Genomic DNA, 22,541 nt, shown 5'->3' on the forward strand with positions numbered 1-22,541 from the left:
TCGGGCGAGAGTTCGATCCCCGCTTGGGTTGATTACCTGGTTGGGTTTTTCCGAGGTTTTCCCCAATCTTAAGGCGAATTCTGGTAATTTGTGGTGAATCCTCGGTCTCATCTCGCCAAATACTATCTCGCTATCATCAATCCCATCGACGTTAAATCACCTGGTAGCTGATACAGCGTCGTTAAAATAATAACAGAAGAAATAAAATAAACAAACAAATGTGAAGTGACACGGCGATCTTGATCGTCTGGCTTGCTTGCTATTCATTCAGCTCATACCGCGTCTGTGACGACATCGGAGTGAAGTGACAATGTTCGAGAATTGTATTCGACGTCTAGTATAATATCTCTATTATATTACAGTTTTATGTTGGTCATGGTAGTCATTCTACTCTGATATATATTTTGGGTTTTCTATACCACGCGACACTAAATTTTTTTTACGAAAAACGTTGAAAAGTAGTATAATTTTCAAAGGGAAGATATGGGAATGTAAACAATTCATATAGGACAACAGTTGATTAGAAAAATGGGTAAAAATTGGAGCTAAACTAGTGCTGAGGTGGTTTCCTTCGTACTCCACTTATACACCTTGCAGATACAAATCTATGACAGGTTAGGTTCGGTTAATTAGGCTTATGTTATGCCCAGCATCTCCACAAAAATCCCTCATAAATTCAACGATTTTTATTTCCAAAGTCACCGAAACTACCTCAGCGCTGGTTTCACGGTAATTGGAAATAATTTATGAGTATAGATAACCTAAAAGTGATGATTTAACACACTGTCAAAATGAATGCCACATGCATATTTCATTTTATTCGGAAGGCCTATATACAAGGCATACCAAAAGCCTAAACTAACCTAACCTAATATGTGACAGATTCATATATACATGGCATATCAAAAGGCCATACTACTTAATCTAACCTGTCACAGATTCGTATATGCAAGGCCTAGGAAAAGCCTACTAAGCTAACCTAACGTGTCACAAATTTCCGCACCGTAGACCGTAGAAAAGTGCTATAGAAAAGTTCTGGTAGGCCTACTTGTAATTTTTCACTATATTGTTTCTTGCCAATTGAATTACTTTATTGCATTTCCTTTTCTAACAGGTAGAATAAGCTCGTTGCGTTTGCCTTTTTAAACTTCTGAAGAAAGACGAGAGGAAGCAGAATAAGTTCAGAGGTGCGTACTTGAATTATAGGTTACTATTTCTGGTGAAAACGTACCGAGTACCGAGCGTTCAAAGGTATGTGAAACTTCAATATGTTCCTGCATCACACATGAGAGAAAAAATGTAGAGGCTTACTTACTTATATACCTAATTGAAAATAACCTCAAAATTGTAATTCACCACTTTAGAGACGATGTGATCACTGCCAAAGCTAGTAACTCACCAACCCGTTTCAAATACCTTCCTGGTAACAATTCGGTATAGTACACAACACTCTAATCTGGAAAACAATGCAACAGCATCTTTAGCAAGACCCGTGTGAAATTTAATACAGGTGTACCAGATGAAACACCAGGTTTATTTGGACACACTACACAGCAGTTTTCGACAGTTTGCAACTGTCACGGACATGCGCACTTGGAATTTACGAGCAGAAACTGCTGTGCAAACAAATCTAATAATTACCTCCCTCCCCATAAACCGAACTAATGGTAATCTCTGACGTTTGTACAAAATGACATGATTCTTTGTTAATTCATGATATTGCACTACTCAACAGTAATAATAATTGATGACATGCCTCGGTCTCCTGTTGCCCCATGTCACTTCACTAGCCACTTATTAAACCCGTCCTCGGACTCTCATCTATTAGCTATCCCTCTCACCTTACCTAACCTAACTCAATATCTATGGAAATGCACGGTGGTGGAAGGTAGAACACAATCTCCAGAATCAGACATTAGCACCAGTATGTACCAATTATGGTATACTCACAAGTCCACACCTGTGGAGTAACGGTCAGCGCGTCTGGCCGCGAAACCAGGTGGCCCGGGTTCGAATCCCGGTCGGGGCAAGTTACCTGGTTGAGGTTTTTTCCGGGGTTTTCCCTCAACCCAATACGAGCAAATGCTAGGTAACTTTCGGTGCTGGACCCCGGACTCATTTCACCGGCGTTATCACCTTCATTTCATTCAGACGCTAAATAACCTAGATGTTGAAACAGCGTCGTAAAATAACCCAATAATAAAATATAATAAAATATACTCACAACACACTAACTTCAGCACCCCATCAACTATACCGCACAGTGAAGTCTGCCCAAGATTATATAGGCCTACCTTAAAATCGTTAATACTAACTAGGCAAAATGGAAATGAATGCTTGGTTTGCAATTGAAGAGTGTGACCCCAAAACTCACTCAGTCCATTTGGCCAATGATATATGATTATACATCAATATTCATTAAGTATCAGGTTTCGCCCACCTCATTGAATATTACACGTCTACTATGAAGTAGCCAATGTGTGTTATTACCATTTATTACGAGAAAAACTCGTACCGGGAATCGAACCCAGGACCTCTCAGCTCTGCGCGCTGAGCGCTCTTTCCAACTGAGCTATGCCGGAACACGATCCACGGCGCCATATTAAATGGTAATAATACACATTGGCTACTTCATAGTAGACGTGTAATATTCAATGAGGTGGGCGAGACCTCATACTTAATGAATATTGATGTACTAACTGTTAACAGTTGTTACAAATTGTTCTTGAATATGGCCACAAAGTCATATATATATATATATATATACGCTCCTGCATATATATGACGTGTATCATCTCGAATGCAGGTAGTAAGGCCGTAAAAACATAACGGCCGGCGCCGTGGATCGTGTCCCTGCATAGCTCAGTTGGAAAGAGCGCTCAGCACGCAGAGCTGAGAGGTCCTGGGTTCGATTCCCGGTGCCGGTACGAATTTTTCTGGTATTAAATGGTAATAATATATTATTATGTTTGAGACCTCTAGCATTATATTTCAAGCTTGTTTTCTTCCAAAACAACGCTTTTCTTGTCTAAAAGTTTATGTTATTGTGCATGCCACTTGAAAACTAGCTCAGAGTGTAGACTGGTCCACTCCGGACTTTCATAAAAATGGAGTGAACACGTTTTAGGATCACACTCTTAAATTGTACACTGCAGTGCGTTTGTTTGCTGGAATTATTGTGATGCGTTGTGTATACATTTCCTTAGATGAACTGTTCAAAATCCCACAGCATATAACATCGAAATCCGAACACGCTTGGCTTTCACACTCACCAGATCTCACTTCTTTCTGTGTGGGCACTTATAGTCGTTGAAGTATTCGAATGCTGTGGGTAATGAAGGAAATCTTCGTCAGCGAATTTTACAGCTGTCAGACAATAAAAACTCTACAAAGAATTTGGGAACATGTTCGGATTTTAATGAGACAGTGTCAGGCAGGAGATGGACATTTTAAACAGTTTATTTTAAAAAATGTAAACAGAATACTTCATAATAATTTCAATAATAAAACGTACTGGAGTGCACAGAGATCATACTTGCACGCCATTCTCTGAAATCAAGCATTTCCGGACCCATGTTGATATAACATTTTGTCTTATATACGTACGAGTACGGTTACCAAATGTCCGTATTCAGCAGGCCGTATTTTGAAGGTTTGTCCTGTCTGTACTATATTAATATTAATAATAATAACAACAACAACCCATATGCTACACAGGAACTGTTATTAAATAAGTTACTAATGGTCCGTATTTTAGCTTTCCAAATTATGATAACCCTGCATATGAGGAATCCATAACCGAAGTTTTGTCCATTTTTTTCGTTACACTCTGTATAATATTAACTTATGGACGGAAAATAAATTTAATGTTCATGACCATTGTTACCTGAAAATTAATTTTGAAAGTAAAATCTGACGTGAGGAAGAAAGAAGATAATGTATAGAAATATATTACAGTTAAAGCATCGTTGTGATGAAATCATACTTGAATTCTCATTGATTACAAGAATAATTAATTGCGTATCCTTAGAAAGAGTAACTTTCAATGACGCATATGAAAGTGTCCGCGCACACACACACGCACATGCACGCAAACAGACACCTCCTAAAGGTTCAATACAGGAGTGGGATATATGCATATTGGAAATCATAATGACATACAAACTGATATTAAAGATGTTCAGAACATCATTCTAGTTTAAGGTGCAACCAGTCTGAATATGCCTTTATCAGCAGCTTACATTCTGCAGATATTCGTCAATGTCTTAATTGTTTCTTTCAGTTGTAATGGATGAGATCAAGACGGAACCTGAGGCCGACCCGTTGGCTGTACAAACAGGTGACAGTACTGATTTGGAAGAGAAGAAGCCTTTGTCTGAGGTACATTATAAATAATTACTGCCATATTCTATCACTGACATTCTTAACATTGTGCATTGTGACATCCCCTATATAATTAGCAGATTCAGTATAGACTACTAGCAGAATAATGTAGTTCGTTGTGCTTGCCATCATGTCATGCCACATGCTTGTTTAAACTGTGGCTTCAAACCAAACACTTTCTGTTATGAACCATTATTTTATCTGGCTCACTCTGCAGATGGTCTCCACTAGTATTCGGTTCAAGTTTGTCGATGGCAAAGTTCGATATTCGCTCATGTTCGCTCTACAGAAGAAAGCCTGTCGTGTTTGTTCAAACTTGTTATGAACATAGCCGCTGTCCGTCACTCATGTTTTTATCCCGTAGCGCGCGCCCACACACACAGTCTCTCTCTCTCTTACTTTCTATGCATTAAGATAAATCAAATGAACGAACAAGGCTAACTTTTTTTCTCACTAATGGTGGGTATTTGACTGTTCGTCATTTACCCACATGAAGCCAGTTGTTCAGACCAATTTACGGACAGAGCCATTGTTCAGGGTGCACTGTAGGAGGCTAGTCTATGCTAAAGTCTTGATGAGGTGAGATTATGATGGAGATTTGTTGAGATGCCACAGGGGAACTGGAGCTTCTAGACAAAGTCCCTGTGTCACGTGAACCATGGGCTTGTCCAACACAAGGCATAAATCTGGGTTACACGGATGTCTGCTTTACATCCTACGGAAACACTTCCTCCTAACTGAGTTATTAAAAAGGCGGAGTGGCTTGGATTTTCGCAGTCCTTTTCAGTCATAATGGGCATGAAAGTGTGGACTCTATAGCAGTACATTTCTCAAATGTGATTAATTCAGCAGAGTTATTCATTTGCCAGTCATTCTGCAGGACAAAATGTATCTCTTTCCCTTGCAGAGATTCAATACTTTGATTATAAATTAACCTGGGAGGTGCATTATATGTGACTTTGACAAGGTGTTGTGAAAAGTCCTTAAATATTTTACGGCTTTTGTCAGGGGTTCGCCGGGGTGCAGACCGCATAGTCCTTTGACGTCTTTATCATGCTCTTATCTGATGAAATCTGATTATGGCTGTTTTATTTATGGCTGAGCAAATAAATCGAAGTTACGTCTTTTATACACTACCCATCACCATGGGATACGACTTGCTACAGGGGCCTTCCGAACGAGTTGGATAGAGAGCCTGTATTGCGAAGCAGGGGAACCATCACTGTATCGGCGACGTAATGTCTTGTTGTGCTCATATGCTGCTAAGCTCCGCTCCCAGCCTGAGCACAATTCCTACGACTCTCTTCAGCATTCACCTCTTTACTGCCGATGCAGTGAGAATCCATGGAGACTTCATCCAGCAGGTGTGAGGTTTCGTGAAGTAGTCTCTGAGCTTGATATCCGTCTACCATAAATTCGCACACTGGAATATACCACCACTCCACGTGGGTTATGCAACGTCCCATGTTTGATGTAATTCTCAGCCGTTGTGTTAAGAATTTTATACCAGCTTTTGTTTATAGACTTAGTTTTAGTGAACTTTTATCACTGTTTTCAAATTATTCTTTAGTCTTCACTAATAGATTCCATGCAAATGATTGCCTTGGCTGTTCCTTCGCTGCAAATGGACAGATACATAAACATAAACTGAGCCAATATACTATGTTTTTAGTGCCCAACTGAATAATTTTTACAAAGCTTTACTTACTCACAGATGGCTTTTAAGGAACCCGAAAGTTCACTGCCGCCCTCACATAAGCCCGCCATCGGTCCCTATCCTGTGCAAGATTAATCCATTCTCTATCATCATATCCCACCTCCCTCAAATCCATTTTAATATTATCCTCCCATCTACGTCTCGACCTCCCCAAAGGTCTTTTTTCCTCCGGTCTCCCAACTAACACTCTATATGCATTTCTAAATTCGCCCATACGTGCTACATGCCCTGCCCATCTCAAACAAAGCTTTTTTGTTTTTAATTAGAGAACCTCGTGACAGATTCCTTATCTGCTCCGACCCTTTAAGCGCCATTCGGTCCCTGCAGTTTTTTAACCTAGATGATATGCTTGTGACAAGAACCCAAGACCTTTTCCACACACTCATAAACTCTGATTGTGAGATTGGAGTGGTGTGGATTCCGGGTTATGTTGGAATCTCTGGTAAAGAGGCAGCAGATGCTGGAGCAAGGAATGGTACTAAGAATGGCTCTCAGGTGTATTGGCGTGAGATATGGCAAGACATTCAAACTTACTTGAAATATAAAGTATGGCGGCAGTGAGAAGGAGAAATAAATTGCAAAGTATTGAGGATAGCGTTCGAGGTTGGGATTCGTCCACAAGATCATCTTGACATGAAGAAGTTTTGCTTACCCGGTTGAGGATTGGCCACTGTCGTCTGAAACATGGCCATCTCCTACGTGGCGAGCCTGAACCGGAGTGTGATATATTATGCCATATACCAGTTACGGTCGAACATATTTTATTGCATTGTAGGAAATATGACCATGTCCATCGTCAATATGCAATTCTGCTCAGTGTGCGTGATGCTCTTGGAAATGGTTGCTATTGTGCAAATCCAGTTCCGAGATTTTTATTCAATACAGGACTTTACAGGAAGATTTAATTTTTAAAGATGCACTGTTGCTTACTCTCTGGACCCTTTACATCTGGAAGTTACTTTTGTCGTTTCATAGTTGTTTTACTTAAACTTGACATTTCGGACCTTCTATATCCAAATAATTTATTCAATTTTATTGTTTTGAAGTCTCCAGAGAATGTGTTTTGGATGGAATTTTTTTAGTATTTCATAGTTACTTTATATACTCACAGTCTATTAATTTTTCATTTTTATGATTTTTAACGAATCACCTTGTTACTAATGCATTTATGTAGTGCGTTTTAGTGTGACAGCGTTTTCATTTCCTATTCGGATTTAGGTTATAGTATTGTTTGTGATTTTGTTTTTAAAGAATTATAGATAAGGCCGCTGACACGCACTTTTTAAATGTCATTAACTGTCGACACAGCAAGTTCACGTATATTTTGTGTAACAATGGACAGCATGGATAAGAGTGTGTTTACTTTTACTGTCCATGATTTTTCTTGAATTGTGAAATGTTATGTTTTATTTAACGACGCTCGCAACTGCAGAGGTTATATCAGCATCGCCAGATGTGCTGGAATTTTGTCCTGCAGGATTGAATTGTGAAAATTTTGTGGTTCTAATAAGTTCCGTGGTTATTTCATCTGCGTTACAAGTATGGAAGGCTCTGGATTGCTCTCCAAGACTGCGTGGTATGACGCTACTGAATATCTCTTCATTGTGTTTAATAACATCTAATTTGCCTACATTTCCTCCTGGAAATCATATTGAAGGAGTTGAGCCAGGGATCAGAGACGTCTGTGCAGATTTTGAGCGTGGAATGCTCTGCATTTTGACTGAATGTGACACAAATTACAGTGAACTTGAAGCTTGTTCAATATCTCAGTGGTTGTATAGGTAACTATTCATGTGGCATGGTATGAATTCGTCTCCATTATATATTTTAGAAATATTTTATTCGCTCTCAGAAGGAGTTTTTTTTATTAATTCCTTTTAGAGTTGTTTTAGTGATTGGTTAAATGTTTTAATTTTACTTATTTCTAGTTTGACAATATTTATGGCTGGTTTGGGAGCTAATTTTGAATATGACTTAAAGAAAATTATTGCCTTATCTACTTTAAGTCAGTTGGGATTAACAATGAGTATTTTGTGTATAGGTTTTTCTGTTTTGGCTTTTTTTCATTTGTTAAGTCATGCATTGTTTAAAGCATTATTGTTTATGTGTGCTGGTATGGTGATTCATGTTATGAGGGATTCCCAAGATATTCATTTTATGGGTAGATTTCCTTTCAAATACCTTTGACTTCAACATGTTTATGTATTTCTAATTTTGCTGCTCCCAAAATCTGCTCTTCGTTATTTTTTTAATTTGTTTCCATAATTTCTAGTATGACTAAAGCAGACTTAGAGTGCAACCTGTAACACTTCTGTTCAGTGTCTAATACGCTGTAATATATTAATCATGCTTTCTCTATGTTGCAGGGAGGGAATTTATTGGATCTGAACATGACTAGGATAAAGCAGGAATACGTGGATGACGACAACTACGATCTCACAGCAGAGATAAAATTTGAGGAAATTATATTGCCAAATAACTTTGCTATGGTGAAGTGTGAAGCTGAGGTGAGTGGATCTGATGGGATGTACAGTTCTGCTTTCATTATTTAGCTTGGATTCTCTTCGCCACAAACACCTTCTCTATACATCTGTAATGACTTTGGATTATAGCGGGGACAATACAAATTTCTGCATGACTCATTTCTTTCTTCCAGAATAGCCTAAATTTAAACTGAGATATGAATCTTAATACGAAGTGCAGCCTGAGCGCCTGAATGTGATTGCAATTTATGTGCTGTGTCCACGCAAATAAAGGAAACAGTTTAGCATAGACAGAGTTTGTGAGAATTGTACGTAAATGTGTTTTCATCACATTTCTTTTTAATGGAACAACGTTTATATTGCAGATAAAATAAGATTGACAGTGACCTCTTTTAACGTACATTGTGCAAACAATTGAAGAGATATTAATGAAAATATTGTTGCACACAACAAAGAACGATGTTCATTCTATGATGGGATGTGGCATCTTCACATCCTGTTTACCTTACACAGTAACCTACTTGGATAGCTTTAAGGCTTCGAGTCAATGCTAAAAACAGATCTTGAAAAGGCTGATATGATCCTGTTGTATGACAAATAATGCAGCGCACTCTTGTAATTTGCAGGCTGAAAAATGTTCAGGGTATGTTCAACTGTATCAACAAATGTTAGCGAATCTGTTCCATCAATTAAGACAAATAGGATGTATAACACTTCGCAACCATGTTAGAAATAAAACAGTGCTTGAAGTTAATGTTCTATCTGTTAATGCTATAAATGTACAAATTAGTTTTTTGTTACCACAACTGGATGTTGTAATAGCAAAATAGCTTTTTTTTTTTTCCTTCGTTAAAGGAATGGATGTTTTAAGCCACTCTTATGGTTATTGTAGTAGTTTCAGATATATTTTAAAACATGTTAATTGAAAAGTAAATTGCAATAAAAATTCAATATATTTCTTTTTTAAACATGACAAGACAGAAATCTCTTATAATCTCTTATAATTATTATAAACTCTTACGTAACAGAACTAGTCAAGCCATTAGAAACGCAAAACAGATACATTTTCATAACATCTTGAAGTTGGGGGCTGAGCCTTCCAAACTGTGGAGAAACTTACGGACAATTGGTTTAGGAAATCCCAGGACTCAGGTAGACAGAGTGCCAGTTTCTCTTGACGAACTAAATGACCATTTTGCAACGGTGCAGTCAATAATCTTGGATACGGTCGACAAACAGCAGACAGTTAACGAATTACAAATAACTCCAATTCCGAATAGAGAAATATTTTACTTCACTTATGTCACAGAAACTGAAGTATGAGCGGCAATAAAACGTATTACTTCTAAAGCTGAAGGTGTGGATAATATTAGTATAATATTATTGAAGAAAATATTGGACATAATACTGCCGACATTAACACATATATTCAATGCCTCACCCATAACTTCTACCTACCCGAACCTCTGGAAGAAAGCCTTTATCCGTCCGATCCCCAAAATTAAAACCCCATTATGTGCAAATGATTTCCGTCCAATTAGTATCCTACCTGCCCTATCAAAAGCTCTGGAACGTATTGTTCACAAACAACTAACGGACTATCTAACCGAACATGCCTTACTGGACGAATACCAATCCGGGTTCAGAAATGGACATAGTACGACTACAGCACTACTAAAAGTGAATGAGGATATACGTATAGCCACGGATGAACGTAAATTAACATTACTGACATTACTTGACTTCAGTAAGGCATTTGATACAGTTGACACTGACCTTCTATTATGTAAATTACGACTTCTGAATCTTTCTGAAAGTTCTGTTACTTGGTTTGAATCCTACCTTCGCGAACGTCAACAATGTGTCATTGCATGCGATTATTCTTCAAAATGGTGTGTCGTGAAATCTGGAATTCAACAAGGATCAGTTCTCGGACCTTTACTCTTCATGATCTATATTAATGACGTGACTAATATGATAAAACACTGCAGATACCACATGTATGCTGAAGACTTGCAAATTTATTTGCATTTCTACCCTGACGAGACTAATGACGCAATAAACAAAATAAACGAAGACTTGAATTCGATTTCACTGTGGGCACACAAATTTGGATTAAGGTTAAATCCAGAGAAATCGCAAGCAATCGTAATGGGACATAATCGTCTACGAAGCACTCTTGATAGTAGTACTATACCACATATAATATTGAATGGGATTATTGTTAAATACAGTGAAACAGTTAAAAATCTTGGCATTTTTATGGATAGCGATCTAAATTGGAGCACTCAAGTAACAAACATTTGCAGAAAAATATTTTCTCAACCTCACTCCTTGTTCCATATGAAAGAATTTCTACCACTTACTCTAAAAAAGAATCTTATTCAGACGCTTGTAATGCCCCATTTTTATTATTGTGATTCCTTGCTAACTAATGTAATCTTAGCTGAGAGACTACAACGTGTTCATAATGTGTGCATACGATTCATCTGCAATACTCGTAAATTTGACCATATAACACCTTCCCTCCAGTTGCTTTCATGGGTGCGTCTGAAGGAACGAAGAACTGTCTCTTCTGTTTAGAATCATGCATACTTCTACTCCGAATTATCTGTTATCGCGCTTTCAATTTCTTACAAGTCTTCGAAACCGACATCAAGCACTTCTTTCTATCCCTCATCATAGAACGTCTTTATACTCATCTTCCTATACTGTAGAAATACCTCGCCTCTGGAATTCGTTACCTAATGACGTCAGGGACTGCCGGACTTTATCACAATTCAAAATTAAATTGGAAAATTTTGTCTTAGTTAACGTTTTTAGGTATTGCTAGAAGTATTGATTTGTGTTTTTTTTTCTTTTTCTTTTTCTTTTTTAATCTAGATTAAAATTGTAAGTTTCTTGTTTATGTTACTTAATTAGTTAGGATACAATTAATTATGATACTTAATCACTCATTTAAAGTTTGTGTGACTGCAACCTGTGTATATTTTGTGTGGCTTTACTTTGTTTATAGTGTTTTTTTTTCTCTCTCTCTTTATTTTTTGTGTAGCTTTATTTTGTAAATAGTGTATTTTTTTCTCTGTTTATTTCTATTGTTGTATTTGTATTCCTGGTGGTGTGAAAGAGAAGGCCTGATGGGCTTAACTACACCAGAATAAATAAATAAATCAATCAATCCTCATGACTGTTCACATATCACTCATCATGTGCATATTAGCCAATAAAGGTATGTGTGGAAAATTTGAGTATCACAAATAATTGAATTCTATCCCGCGTGCTATCTGTACTATGTGACACAATAAAAATTGAGTATCATCCTCATACAAATATTTCAATCAATTAAACTGTATCCCTACATAAATGTCACAGAAAATATTCCATTCAACTTCCAACTTAACTGCACATTAATCCCTATTGCAGAAGGCAATATTCGGAATGTCAATACAGAATTACTTTAATACAGAATTAAACGCAAATTGAATATAAACCCAGCTGTTAGATCACAATAAATCGTACATAATGAATTAGAATATGATAATCAACAAATCAAACACATCTGCACAACATACCAGCACAGTCATAATAATTAGTGCAAAGAGATAGGGAAAGAGGAACACTGTCACAGAAATAAATTAGGCAAGAAGACCAATTTAACATTACTAAACTTGGTAGACGTAACACGATAGCAATGACTTTTAGCAATCGCAAAGTTCGGAAATGAACCACCAAATGTTGGAATACTCGTATGTATAGCCCACACAATTCAACATAAACTAACTTCAAAACTCGAGTACACGAGAACATGTAGCCTCACTTGCGAATCCCATACAACAACCTCAGTATACTGCCACAAATTATGGCGCCCCCAAAAAACCTTCCGGAATGTTCCACGAGTTGCAATTTAAACATTGACTAGTCTCATTAATATACCCAGAAGTAAACTCGCTAAGCATTACAAACGTCTAATCAAACATTGCTCAATGATCAAAACACTATCGTAAACCAAATCTAAATTGCCAAACTGAACAACGATAATAAAAACCAAATACAGTATAAAGGAACAATCTTGCCTGAATATAAATCACCGCTAATACAGAACTTTACTAAATTCATACAACCACAAGACGACTTTCCTGTTCAAGCAGCACGTGATGTCTGCTAACAACTCCATGTTGCCACGACGAAGCAAGTTTCCCCAGTGAGTATTGATATTCAACCACAAAACGAGGTTCCTAGAACTTCGATGTTGACGCCACGAAACAACTTCCCCAAGTGAGTTGGCGATCTCTGAGCAGCTGTGAGGAAAACTATCCAGCGCAAGATAGGAAGAATGGAAGCAAATGCACGGAAAAGAGGCGCTGACTGCAAGATGGCGTGCTGATGTAGACTATTAGCACAGTCGAGACGTGATACACGGCTCAATCTTGCGCCTTCATATTGCCATCTGTTTGCTCCAGGCCCACTTCCTGCATGGAAGGAATTTCAAAAGCTTGGAAGCCTTTCAAATGGGTATCACTGAATCCTTTGCATCAATAACCACAAACTGGTACTGCTGTGGGATAACAAACTTCGCCCAAAGATGCATCAAGAACATACACTGGAGTGGCCTTTACTTTGAAGATTACATTAATTAAAAAGATAAAATTGTTTAGTCACACGTTAAAAAGTGTTAACATTTTAAAAAAAGGTATATAGCTTGGACAGACGGCCCGTTTCGACGTGATGTTACGTCTTCATCAGTGTCTCCTGAACTACTGGTGATCTTGAATTCTGCGATGTGCATTCGTCAGTTGTAGGGTGGGGGTGTGTTGCTCTTATGGTGGGAGCTGGCTGTTTGTGTGTTATGACGTATCATGACGTCGAATAATGTGTGGGTATTGAATTGTAATTGTGTGTTAAGTATATGTTGTGGGTATGTTATTGTATGTTTATATATTTCGTACTGTTCTAGGATGTTTAATTGTGAACTTTTTGGTGTGATGTGTAAAATTTCCATATCTGTTTCTATATTATTGTAGTCATGATTATTGTTGATAATGTGTTCTGCATAATTTGACGTGATGTAGGGTTTGGTTATAGCTTTAATATGTTCATTATATCTTGTATGAAAGGATCTTCCTGTCTGTCATACTTTAATTTCTTGTCAAAACACGCTCAGACTAAAGTTTTACTTAAAACCCGGCACTACTCATCAGACATTATCTGTACAACTTGTATACTTCATTTGTGTCTTTATCAAAAATTATTTTTACTTTAAGTAAAGAAATGAAAATAATCCAAATACATCATTCAATTCTAAAAGTCGGGTCAGGGTTTTATCAGCTATGGTACTGGTATGGTGCAAAACTCCTCTCATTCCCTGAGAACTAGTCTTGGACTGTCTGCATACGTAATCTTAAGCTAACAAGACAACAACAGTTCATGGATTTCTCGTTCAGCTTGCATCTGGTTCTAAGAGTCTCTTTCTGAACTGGACATCAAGCAAATGCACTAGTCGTCTGGAATCTGAAAGCATAGCAGTCGTTAGCATGCGCGAGCATCTACTATAGAACTGCGCGAGGCCACTGATGCTTGCATATCCCAGGCAGGAAGTGTACAAGTGATGATTCTAGTATATCTCCTACCCTTCCTGGAAATATGAGTTTGCTCTTGTTTGATTTATGCCTGAAGCAATGTCATAAAATCGTACTGTCTCCTACACATTGAACGTTGTAGTGAAGTTCCATAACTTGATGTAAGTTTTACTAACAGGCGCCGAGCTCATGATTGTGTAAACTGTTTTCAGATGGACAGGTGTGTTACGTCTCACTGATCTCATACCAGTATTATTACCACAAAAATATCTTATGCTTCTAGATTTAGGTTTTCCTATTCAGAATATTCCTCATTTGCTGTGATTCTGTGTGCGACTTTCATCTCTTCAATGGTTTATTGCAGTGACTCTGCAGGAATCCAGACCCTTTATTCTCACTTCTTATGTCGCTGTACGAGTTCGGAGTGGTGATGAGGATGATGATGATGATGATGATTAAGCAGTAATAACAAAAGTAGTTGTTGTTTTCTAATGCCAGGCGTTTGGCAATAAAGTCATTTGACCTCTTGCACTCCAATATTTTTCAAAGATATTATCATGGCCAGCCACTGAAGCACAGATTTTGAGGTGTTCCGAATCCATTTCTTGGTTTGAGTTGCATAATGGGCAGTTAGGGGACTGATATATTCCAATTCTATGCAGGTGTTTGGCCAAACAATCATGGCCTGTTGCCAATCTAAATGCAGCTACAGACAATTTTCGTGGTAAATCGGGAATTAACTGTGGATTATGATGCAGAGAGTTCCATTTTTTCCCTTGAGATTGTGTTATCAAATTTGTTTGTTGAAGTCTAAGTATGTAGATTTAATAAATCTTTTCACAGAGTAATACGTAGATTTAGTAACAGGTCTGTAAGTAGCAGTGCTGCCCTTCTTTGCTAAAGCATCCGCATTCTCGTTTCCCAGGATTCCACAATGGGATGGTATCCATTGGAATACAATTCTTTTATTGAGTGATATTAATTGAGAGAGCATTTTAGTTATTTCTGCTGTTTGAGATGAAAGTGTGTGTTTAGAGACTATTGATAGAATAGCTACTTTGGAATCTGACAATATAACTGCATTTTTAAATTTATTGATGTGGCATAGACGATTCCTGAGACTTTTACTTATTGCAATGATTTCTCCATCAAAACTTGTTGTTCCATACCCAAGAGATCTATAAAGTGAGAAGAGACAGCACGTAACACCTGCACCGGCACCTTGTTCTCTCGAGATCAAGGATCCGTCGGTGTATAAATGAAGCCAGTTTTGTGGAGGGTACCTAATATTAATTGTCTCTAAAGACAATTGTTTTAGTATTTCAGTGTTTACTTCTGATTTTAGTATTTCTTCTGTTAAATTTAGATTATATTCTATATATAATAGAGTTAAAGGGTTTCGTTTAATTTGTAGGTTTTCTTTTAAATTCGGGATATTGATTTTCTGTTTTAATTTTTGAACAATGGATATGAAACTTTTTTGAGTTTTCAATCTACAGAGAGGACTGTATGAATGCCAACTGTTTCCTGGTAATCTGATAAGTTTTTCATATTGAATCAGTAATAACAAAAGTGAGACTAATGTAAGAAATATACCCTAAGAACTCTTGTACTGAAACTTCTACCACGATTTCCGGTATAGAAAGTCCATGCACTAGTTGTTGATGTAATGTTCATCACCGCTCTGTTTTATTTATTCTTCTTTTTCAGGAAGAATCGTGTGACTTGGGTTTAGAGGCGGAGCAGCTGAATATGAAAGCAATGGCAGAGCAGGATGAAGTCTTCTGTGAGAGGTGAGTTAAGTATGCGAACCTTCACGTCAATCTTGCTCTCACTGCTTCTTTCAAATCAAGTGTCAGGCATCAGTTTGTCAGAGATTACATTTTCGTCTTCATATATGAGGGTAATAATTATTTTTAAAATTCAGGCTTAGTGTCTTCTAGAGCTATACTATCAGTACCACAAATTAAATGATTAAAAGAAAGTACCGGTATTTAAATATTTTGACATGATTTTCTTTGTTAATAATGACACCAAATAAAACATAAGATCGTTAAAATATGATAGTGGAGATAGTGTAAATGTTGTCTTTCTCCGGTTTCAACAATGCAACAATAGTCTGAACGGAGTCAGCCACATGTTGGGATGGTTCTGTTCATTCATTTAATTTACAATCAAAGTTGCTTTTAGTCTCCGCTCTGGATGATCAGTTTTTAAAAGTGAATCTTCACAACTCAAGTAACAAAGTTGGTTTTACACATTTACGTAAAAGTATATAGCCTGCTACAAAAGTTTCAGGACAATTACGAAACTCAGTACAGGATTAGACATGGTTGATAAAAAAGAATATAAAGAATAACTTCGTGTTACTTAGCAAGAAACACCACTACTAAAGTCAAGACATTATTACACCTCATAAATAGAATTACAAAAATAATTGTATTTTACTTTTTTTCTCTGTAAACCAAGATATGCTACTCAATCTTGTTGAAAATTCGTCTGAGTGCTTGCATGAATGAGTATTTTCCTCTGAAAAGTTTTATATTTCATCTTGCGAACTATATCACTTGTGCAAGATCTCCTCTCTGTGGGAAAATGAAGTATGTATGCAAACCCTGATCCTTTTTTCTTAGAAAATTAACTTCATAAAAATCCCTAACAACTTCTATCTCTATTCTACCAATGAAATATCTATTCCATTTCTTCATTGGAAATTTTATCATAACAATTTCTCCTTCTGATCGTTTTCTTTTCTTGCTGCTTCATTATCACTAGACTTCGTTGAATTGCCACACGCAGCATGCAATCAGGTTGCCGATGTATAGAGGAGGTGAGCGACCACCCAGTCCCGTAGTATAAGCAGTTCATGTTAAGAGTTGTGATTGGTCCAAATAGATAGAGCAGCTACAGCTAATGTATACCTATGTAAGCACTTGTTTTTGCATTACTAAGGTTGGAATAGTCAAAGTTTAACATTTGTTCAGTGCAGACAAGAATTCAATCAAACATACTACAATGAGAGTGTTCGTGTTCCAAATAATTGGCCCTGGAATACCCTTACCCCCGCAGCCAGTCTTGACCCGTTGGGGAACGTGGTTCGATGCTGTTAATTATTATGCAGAACATTATGGCAAAATAATGGAGGTAATTGATGCATTGGATAGCACCGACAGTTCCACTGTTGCAGCTGTAAAATCATTGCCTTCTGAACAGCTGTTGGAAGATAGTCTGTTCATTGATTCTAATTTTAAAATCGTGTCCAAAAGCATCATCCTGTTAGAATCGTCTAAACTACAACTCTCAGAAGCCCTTAATATAGTGGATAAAGTATCACAAACCGTTATCCAAAATAACAATTCACTAATTTCAGAAAAAATGAAATGTAAGTTGAGAAACATTATTGCTAAAAATTGTGCGTATTCACAACTTCGTATTACAAATGATGTACTATCGGGTCACGACAAGACATCTGAAGTAGTGACTTTCTGTTCTTCAAATATGTACGTATTACATCGTGTGATGTTGAACGTACATTTTCCCAAAATAAAAACTGTTTAAGTGACCATCGGAGGAGGTTACTTTGCAGTCGCTGAAAATCTACGTAATTCTTCACTGCAATGCACATATTCAAGGATGATGTGAGTATCTTACATTAAATTTTAAGAGTTAATATATCTCACTATAAAATAATTGTATATTTACATGTTTAGACATTTGCTACTTCAATGATCATTCAATACATTTCTTGAATGCAGGATACAGGTTTTATTGTGACCGCAGTATACTGCTCAGTGTTTACATTGGAGGCATGCTCCATCCGATCCACGCCCCCTTCTCATACAGTCTATACCGTGTGCACAGTAAACCTTGCGATTCTTGTGGCAATTCCACGAAGTCTAGTTATCACTATCAATACTTTTCACTTGCTATTCTTCATCCGCTGCGCTCTACCACATTCCTAATATTCCGTGCTCTCGGCGGAAAACCCCATTTCGCACACATGAATAAATAACCCTTCAACCAGTTTTCTCTTCCTCTCTACTCAAAGTGGTTTGACCTCCAATTATGAGTTTTGTATTTACGGTATTGTCTAGCTTATCATGTAGAGTGATGTAAGATAGGCCGTACTGTTATGACAGCTTTTCGGATACTTCATTTTTCTGATTTTACAGCATAACAGCATTAGCTAGGTACGCAGGCACCTATCATCCGGCTCAGCTGGTCGTATTCACTGTTCAATATAAAACTTTTTTGTGCGAGAGAAGCTAACCTTAAAATAAAACATATTTTAAGAATTGCCATTTATCATGCAAAGAAATGTAAACAGGTATATTTGTGTGAAAACATGCCTCGTTATTTAAAACCATGAAATCACACAATAAAAGTTTTCACCAACAGATTTATAATCCTTCTTATAACAAGCTACTGTCTCAATAATTATTATGGTTTTCTTATATCATTGTTGTTCTCCAAATTTATTCTGTACCAAACATGTGCAACAGAAATTGAAGTTCACGATGATGATAGTTGTTTCCTAATTGTATCACAAAAGATCGGAGCTGCTGGTCTATATCGGTGTTACTCGCTGTTAAGGTACAGTTCAATTCGTCCTTCATAGTGTATAGAGTACAGCCTCATGTCTGTGTTCAAACTTAAGTTCTTATTCAACTTTGGATTGGCCTTAGTTTTCCTATCACTCTGACTATTGGTCGCACCACGTCACTCTCCATAGAACAGCAGTGTATTCTTCATCTCCTACAGTAGACACTATCCCTCCTTGGAATTCATTACCTGCACATGTTAGGGGCTGCCCAACCTTAAATACTTTCAAGTCCGAAGTGATACATCTTATTTTACATCGCACAATGTCCCAGGGTATATACTATATCATAATTCACAATTGTAATTAATCCTGTAACTTAAAATTGTCACCTATGGTCCTGTCGTTCTAATTTCCGGCAGCCAATCGCGTTGCTACATTTAAACGTGTACGTCTTGTGATTCGCTGATTCATTTCTTAAGGCTCGATAAATACTTAATATAATCGCCCACCATTTTGGTTCTTTCGTTGGCGTTCGCAGACAGCACACGAAGACGTTATTTGCCGCTCAATTATTTGCTGAATTACAGTGCGTTTGATTTATTATCACAGGAGCTACGACATGATAATGTTTAACTGTGTGGCAAATAGATTCCTCGTATGGTAGCTCGGCAACGTAAGAACAAAAATGGCGAACGATACTACCTACCTTGACGTTATAGAGCCTTCACTTTCTAAGACGTAAGCAAAGAGGAGCAATCACGCCGGAAATAACAGCGTCGCGAATATAGTTTGAGTAAGTAGTCAAGTTCGATGTTCCTCTGGGTTATGTATATTTTTCTGTTTCGATTTTGTCTTAAGTACACCTATAATTTTTTTGTGTTAACATTACGTCATCATCCTGTATTTCTTTTATTCTCTGATTGAGTGGAAGAGAAGCCCTCAAGATCTTAACTCTGCCAGAATAAATAAAGCATTATTATTATTATTATTATTATTATTATTATTATTATTATTATTATTATTATTCTATAGACTAATGGAATATTTTCATGATAGCATTGCAGACAATGTAATATCATCGAACCGCAACAGTGATGAACATGAAGACGATGTGAGGAGCGAGAGTCCAGAATCTTGTGTGTCTTCAGAGAAGCCAGGCGGCGAGGGTTCCGTTGAATGTCGCTACAATGACAAGCAGCACCCATTAGAGAACAACTTGGGAAAGCAATGTCGCAGCCATACAAGCAACTCTTCGTCTTCGGTGAGCAGTGAAGAATCGGAGACTACGAACAAGTGCCATGTGTGTGGCAAGGTTCTGTCGACTGTTTGGTCTCTGAAATGTCACTTGCGGACTCACACCGGTGAGGTGCCATACAAGTGCGACGACTGTGGGAAGTGTTTCTCGGATTCGTGCAATCTCAGAACTCACGCCCGTGTGCACACCGGCGAGAAGCCGTTCAAATGCCATATTTGTGGCAAGTGTTTCTTGGACTCCAGCAGCCTCACGAGGCATGTACGCGTGCACACAGGTGAGAAGCCGTTCACGTGCAATGTGTGTGGAAAACGTTTCACGCAGTCGGCAAACTTAAAGGTCCACGCAAGACTGCATACCGGCGCGAAACCGTTCAAGTGCGACATCTGTGGAAACGGTTTCTCGCAGTCGGGAAATTTAAAAATGCATAAACGCCTGCATACTGGCGAAAAGCCGTTCAAATGCGTTACTTGTGGCAAGTGTTTCTCACAGTCGGCGACATTAAACAGACATGCACGCCAGCACACCGCCTAGACATCGGTGGAATGTCTTCCCCGAAATTGGGATACCTGGAAAGGGTGATTGGCCACACACACACACACACAGTCGAAAACCATTGAGATACTCTCTGTGTGCAGTTCGTCTTGGTATCAGTGCATCTTACACGGAATGCATGTCTACATACAGATTATAACTAGGGTTGCCAGATGTTCCATATTGTATGGTGCGTCTAAAATCCCGCATTTACGGACTAGTAAACGAAAGACCATTTTTAATAATTTTCTTTTAAAACTACACGTCTTGTCTGTACGGATCTCATATACAGATAAAATGAAATAATATCGAGTGACAAGTAATGCACACAGTATATGGATACGCAGAACAAATTTTCGAACATCTCAGTCCACTAAATTTAACATTGTTCAATTTTTAAAATTTGAACAAATTGCAGATTCTTTGAAATGTTGTTGTTGTTGTTGTTGTTTTGTAATACCAGGTGTTTGACAATAAAGTCATTTGACCTTTTGCACTCCAATATTTTTCAAAGATATTATGATGACCAGCCACTGAAGCACAGATTTTGAGATGTTCCGAATCCATTTCTTGGTTTGAGTTGCACAATGGGCAGTTAGGGGACTGATATATTCCAATTCTATGCAGGTGTTTGGCCAAACAATCATGGCCTGTTGCCAATCTAAATGCAGCTACAGACGATTTTCGTGGTAAATCGGGAATTAACTGTGTGTGTGTGTGTGTGTGTGTGTGTGTATCTAATGCTCTGGATTTGACAAAAAAGTCATCATCCTTCTAAAATCCTTGTTTGAAATGTTAATGTTTGTCTAGGTTTCAATATAGACTTTTTTATGGGGAGTTTTCAAGATTTCAGGAATATTTAATTGAAATAGGAACTACACAACACAAAGAAATTGTAAATACACTTCTTAATTTTGGTATTCTGTGGCCTGTGGTTTCTCAAAATTATGTGCATCTGGTTTTGTTTTGCGATCACCACGTCTCGAGCCTCGACCTGTCCCTTATTGGCATTCCGAAAACATGGCAACCCTAATTGAAGGCATCGAAACGAAGTAACTGTCATGAATAACAAATAGTTGTACTGAGCACAAGCGTCTGTGTCTGATGCAGTACGAGATGGACCAATCAATTGATTTGCATTCTCGTTTTTATGCGTATTTGATTACGTCATTGCAATTCAGTTCTTTAAACATGCGTGTAATAATTAAAACATTTCATTTCTAGAAGTATAAGGAATGTAGAATGTTCTTCTTTCTGAAATACCAATATGTAAGTAAAATAGCATTATTGAATATTATGACGAATGGTACAAAAATGTGTAATTAAATACTACAATATGATGAAAATGATAAATGTTTTATAATAAAATATTTTACTTTATCTTATCTATGATAGTATTAATTTAAATGAAGAGCCGAGATGCTGTAATACTAGAATTGCCTACCCAAATTCATTACATGATCTGTAATTCATGACAAATCTGGTACCTCTTCCTTTTCCTGATTTCGCAATTCGAAAATCTTGGCTATATAAATGAATGTGCAATACTGATCTAGTGTACATCTCGATTACAAAGAGAGAGTATCCACAAGTGATTAATTACAGTGAGGACAGCTGCACAGGGCTTATCTCTAAATAAATAAGAGTTTCCCAATAAAATTGTTATGACGATATTTCAATTATGAACAAGAACAGCGAAAGAAGTTCAGTTTGCGCCTTAAACGGAAATCTTTAATCCATTGAATTATTCCAACTGGAGGTTACCTAAAAAGCCTGTATGGACTAAGACCTGTATTCTCTGTTGAAAAAATGAACCTACTGTTCAGACGACACAGACCGTCGTGGCAGTACATATTAACAATAACAAAAAACAGAATTAACGTCAGTGTTGGGAGTGGCATCAGAAGATGAAAAATAGGAAGAAGATTCAATAATGCCATAAATTCCAACCTAAAATATATCCTACTTTTGTTTATTATGACGAATAACTAAATTGTGCGGGAAATGCTTGTCTTCTTCCCACTTCATATATTTATCTTCATTGGAAATAAGA

At 37.4% G+C, this 22,541-nt stretch overlaps 1 protein-coding gene across 6 annotated transcripts; it reads left to right on the forward strand.

Moving 5' to 3' along the window:
- The first annotated feature begins 289 nt into the window (after nt 1–289).
- On the forward strand, nt 290–21,865 carry LOC138693090 (zinc finger protein 239-like). 6 transcript variants are annotated; one of them, XM_069816701.1, is made up of 6 exons: nt 290–378; nt 1,115–1,251; nt 4,283–4,380; nt 8,467–8,607; nt 15,870–15,952; nt 19,759–21,865. In XM_069816701.1, the coding sequence occupies exons 3-6, from the start codon at nt 4,288–4,290 to the stop codon at nt 20,486–20,488; spliced, it is 1,047 nt and encodes a 348-aa protein (XP_069672802.1). In that variant the 5' UTR covers nt 290–378; nt 1,115–1,251; nt 4,283–4,287; the 3' UTR covers nt 20,489–21,865. The 6 variants fall into 6 exon arrangements, with proteins under 6 accessions (XP_069672802.1, XP_069672803.1, XP_069672797.1 ...); XM_069816702.1 differs by having other exon boundaries at nt 1,115–1,187; XM_069816696.1 differs by having other exon boundaries at nt 306–614.
- The last annotated feature ends 676 nt before the right edge of the window (nt 21,866–22,541 follow it).

This window comes from Periplaneta americana, chromosome 17 (assembly GCF_040183065.1).
Source record: "Periplaneta americana isolate PAMFEO1 chromosome 17, P.americana_PAMFEO1_priV1, whole genome shotgun sequence".
Lineage (NCBI taxonomy): Eukaryota > Metazoa > Arthropoda > Insecta > Blattodea > Blattidae > Periplaneta > Periplaneta americana.